Source organism: Gadus chalcogrammus, chromosome 11, assembly GCF_026213295.1.
Source record: "Gadus chalcogrammus isolate NIFS_2021 chromosome 11, NIFS_Gcha_1.0, whole genome shotgun sequence".
Classification (NCBI taxonomy): domain Eukaryota; kingdom Metazoa; phylum Chordata; class Actinopteri; order Gadiformes; family Gadidae; genus Gadus; species Gadus chalcogrammus.
Window position 1 is genome coordinate 3,916,687 of NC_079422.1, and position 5,000 is coordinate 3,921,686.

At 42.5% G+C, this 5,000-nt stretch overlaps 1 protein-coding gene across 1 annotated transcript in view; it reads left to right on the forward strand.

The window, feature by feature from the left end:
• Positions 1–1,614: 1,614 nt before the first annotated feature.
• tuft1a (tuftelin 1a) overlaps positions 1,615–5,000 on the forward strand; it is a 13,716-nt gene continuing 10,330 nt past the window's right edge. Inside the window, exon 1 of the mRNA XM_056601800.1 lies at positions 1,615–1,950. Coding sequence (XP_056457775.1) covers positions 1,888–1,950 — 63 coding nt within the window. The 5' untranslated portion in view covers positions 1,615–1,887. The remainder of the gene's footprint in view (positions 1,951–5,000) is intronic.

The following is a 5,000-nucleotide window of genomic DNA, read 5'->3' on the forward strand; positions in this document are numbered from 1 at the left end:
GATTTTCATTGCTGGTGTCACATTAAAACACTCCCCCATGAAGTTACAAATATCCTTTATTATTTACCATCCCACCAATAAGCTGATTCCGACACTGACTTTGTTATGAAGCATAACCGTAAACAGGTAATTGTGTCAACATGCACACAGTTGCAGTTCCTGGTTTGTGCAAAAGTCCATACCCACTGTATCACCTGTTTGATTGATGAAGATAGTGATGCAAATTCTGTTTTGTTCATTTTCAAGGGGGGGTTGAACTATGCATCGTCAAGTGAGGAAGGACTTCCCTAATGCTGAATGACAGCAGGGTCGCTCCAAACAGAGTGAGGGAGGTAGAGGAGGGCGACATACCTTCATGTCTCTGACTCTTAGGCTTTGTCCTAGACACATACTGTATATAGTACAACAAAAACACATACAAATGAAATGTGAACACTTGGCTTAATATTCAACACATTTCATAACTGAAATGGTTACTTTGTCCAGTCGTAATAAATAATGCGATCCGTGCACTAGCCGTGCACTAGGCTCTAATGGTGAGTTAAGAATGCACTTTGGTGCGACAAACTATATTTGAGATGTAACTGCACTCGACTACCACGAATACTAAGAATAAAAATAAGAAGAATAACAAAATTGAATTGGATTGTGTTGGGATTCCTGTTGCTATTCTGCACTCTGTATCCAGGGGTTGTTGTTAGAAAGGTGGCACTTGCAGCTTGGGGTTACTGCATTGACTGCATCACCTGTTGCTTTGGAAGAACACACCTACATGACGAGATGTAATGTAAACATAATCTGCTACAGTCTGTGTCTACGCCAGACACAGAGTAGTGTTGGTGGTTCTGTGGGATCAAGTCAAGACGACGCAGAAATGGCGTGAGCGAGCCTGGGGTGTGTGCGGGCTGTGTGTCTGTGTGTGTGACTCACTCTTCCCAGACGAGTAGGGTCTAGGCAGCTGTATATCAGGGGTGACATGTTCCTCTGAAATATCTGTCTTACCATCAAATCCCATAACAATCTGCTGGCTAATAGGCTTATATGGTATGCTCGTCTGTCTGTGAGGGACACACGCAGGCACAGTGACGCAAAAATGACGTAAACATGTAATTATATGTCTGACTCGACCAGGTGTACTGATATGAAGCAGTGTATTTCATCGTAGCAGCTCACAGAATAGTCTATACACACTAAGCAGTTAGTTAACTAACTTAACTAACTCCATATGATACATATTATGGGCCTAAATATTGTATATAGTTTAATATTTATTTCCATTAATTTCATCATTCCTCGTGAGTCATGCTCAGCTGTTGTTCTCTACTAAGTAGCCATTCAGACCATTACATCGTTATCCAATTTGTTGATGTTTAGTCTCGTGGATTTAATCTATCTTTAGCCATGAGCTTGATTTAATAAGACCACAAAAAATAGGCTACATTTTGATATTTTTCTATTTTATAAATGTTCCGTTCGGTAGGTATGTTTTGTCCCATCTTTTCAGGACGTCCGTGTGGATGCGTGGCTTGACTTCCCCTTATTTGGCATTTCGGTCATGGATAGGGGCGTGTCGTTATGGGCCAGGGTTGGGAAGAGTTGTGGGCTGAAGTCACATTCCAAGCGGCGCTCTGACGTCGCGAGAGTAATACACTAATAACTCATTAGAGAGAAGGGGGGAGTGAACTATAACACCAAAACCCTGCGGAGGAGACCAGGTGGACGGATAACAACCGCGGCTACTGTTGAGGAGAGGAGTCTTTTATTTGGTTAACTTGAAAACTAAGAGTGGAAAGACAACGAGGAAGTTCAAAGAAACGATATATTTTATTTATTTATTTATTTATCAATTTATTTGTTTAGGTTATTTATTTTATTATATATCCGAAGATGAACCGAGTGACAAGAAGCATGGGTACGATCGAGGAAATTCGACAGGAAGACAAATCTGGGGTAAGGTTTAAACCAATTCTAATGCCTTGATAGTGTTACTTCACATGAATAAGTGATTATTTTGCATATTTATGTGTGTGTGTGTGTGTGTGTGTGTGTGGGGGGGGGGGGGGGGGGGGGGGGGGGGGGAGGGGGGGGTTGTGTGTGTGTATACGTGCTATAGCGCACTGGGTAGGCCTATATCAGATTTCCTTTGAAATTACTAAACAGAACAGAAGCAAACAATAAAGCCATATAATTCAACACCAGTCATGTAAAATAAATTTTATATATTTAATTTAATTTACATGAGTGGTATATATTGTGGTATATATATATATATATATATATACACACTACAATCCTCCTTGATACAGGCATTTATAATTACTTGGGGAAACCCAAGTTGCAATTTGAATGCATTCAGAAAGCTTTGGTCAATGCAGCTTGTATTGCAGGCTGCCTGCTAATCTTTATTCTCCCTCCTCATGCTGGGCAGCAGCATATGTGATTTTGGATTCCTGACAGAGGTCCTTAGGCTTAACTCTTCATCTGCCCCTAGCACTCCTCTATGGAGGCTTTGGCTTTGTTCCAAATTGATTAGCCTGTTACTCCTGACACACACACACCAATACACAGTGCAGTGCAGCATTAGCCCAGATAACATCTGTGCCTGTCATTGGGGCATTCAGCATGGGGCTTACAGTCATAGTTCTGACAAGTTAGAGAAGGCTAACTAAGGGAATGGGCTTACGACCATCCACTGCAGTAGGCGTACCCTCTGCACCATCTGTGGGACTGTGTAAACCTGGAGTTAAACCCAGAGATCCCTCATGGGGACTCTTTTGGATGAGTGAGTGCCTGCAGTGTTATTTCCTGTTCTAGGGGGTTAATCATTTAACTGCTCTGGAAAAGCTCATTGGCAATCATGTTGATGCCGTTGCCATGCAACCTGACACTGCCCCCCCCCCCCCCCCCCCCTTACCTGGCTGGGTCCACTATCTGCCTGTCAAGAAGACAATAATGGCTGACTAATGGATGTGGACATAAAGTGACATGAGGTGAGCTTAGTCTTTGTGTCTGAGAAGGAGAAGGGTGCTCTAAGGAGTGAGCAGGGGCATGGTGTATCAGATGGGCTATCAGCAGTCCACAGTCTATCGTCAAACCTCCAGAAGGGTCAAGGTTTGCACGTCACCGGCAACATGAAAGGATTCTGAAGAAGTGGGGATATCTCCTCGTCAATATCACCTTATTTTGTAAGCAAACACCATATAACATACTGAACCTATTAAAGAGTAAAAGTCATTCCCTTTCAAAGGTGTGACAATAATCGTTATTGCACGTGAGGGTGACAAAAGGTTATCAAGTCTAGAATTCAAATGGAATGGAACAAGGAATTATTGGTTATCCAGGTAAATCGTAACCAAAAAATTTAAAACAAGATCAGCAAATATATACTGAATATATAAATGGATTTAATGCGGTGGGAAATGTACAATGAAAGATTCAGTGTGTAAGGAGAATGCCACTTGTTATGTGCCCTGACGTGGTCCCAAGCTACGCACATTGATAACAATCCTTTGTGTTTGTGTTATTTGGCTACAAGACAAAGCAAGGTAAATGTTGTTCTGCCACCAAAACAAACATGTTATCCAGTTACAGAGGGGGAGCTTTTGATAAAAGAAGAATTGGTGACATACTCTGGATTCAATTACACAAAGAAAAAGGCTTGTGGCACATATTTCGTCGCCTCAATTGGTTTTCGAGAATGTTAACACTTAGAGCCGCCTTCATCCTTGCAGACAGTGCATCTGAAGTGTCTGACCTTTCGCTATTATGCCCTGATCCTGAGAAACAGTAGTAGTTAGTGTCACTTTTCTTAGAATAAGCATCTAAGCATCATGCATCTATGTCAAGGAACATACCAACCACTCCCTGTCCTTGCATCACAGCCCGGGTCATGAGAAGAACAGAACCGGGGATCTCATTGGTTGGAAATGAAGCAATCTCAGTAGTACCCAATATCTAATTGAACTAGTTGTGGCCAACTGAAGAATGTGAGAAGAATCTCTGATGGCTACGCTGACCTCCGTGACTCAAGGTCAGGGCTGTCACCTGATGAACGCTGCGATATAGTGACGCAATCCCAGAAAAATCTAAAATTAACAACGCACACTTCCCTATCCGGTCATGGGTGGATCAGCAGTGAGAAATTGTTTGTTAGAGTTAATAACTCAATCATTGAGCAGCCTTACTACGAATACAACCTAAAATTTCCCTCTACTGTCTCTGTGGAACACACTGTGAATCTGCCAGCCGGGATACAGCAGATTTTCTCAGAAGGAAATCTCTAAGACTTGTAAGACTGTTTTGCACTACACACCTTGGCTCAGAGAGAGGCCAGGAGCCTGTTTGCATGACAGCAACTCTGACTCTGAGACTTACCATTTTGACTTGAGATTTGTGGTGGCAATGTGTTTATGTCTCCGCAGATAAACACACACACACACACACACACACACACACACACACACACACACACACACACACACACACACACACACACACACACACACACACACACACACACACACACACACACACACACACACACACACACACACAAGACAAACTCATAAAGATAGTTTTTATTACAGCAAGTTCTGATGATGTAATCATAAGCAACAGAGAATCATATACTTCATAAAAATGTGAACCCTGATTGCTGAACAACCACATTCTTAAACCTCATAAACACACCGACAGTGTATTTGGCATCTGTGCTTGCCAATTATACCTGCTGTCCAGTTAGCGAGAAAGTCATAAAGCGAGAGTCTGGCAGCCATCTTGAAGTCATGGAAAACAACATAGGCGTCTTTATCGTCCTGAGCCCTGGAGCCTGACCTCCAGTGATCACTGGTTCCCTCCACCTATAGGCTCAGTCCACCAGCGAGACTGTATGCACTTTTCAGATAACACCTGTTTTCCGGAATGTCCCACCGTTTTTATATGCTTTGTTCACAATCTTTTGTGTGCGTATGTATTTTGGACTGTGCGTGTGTGTGTGTCTG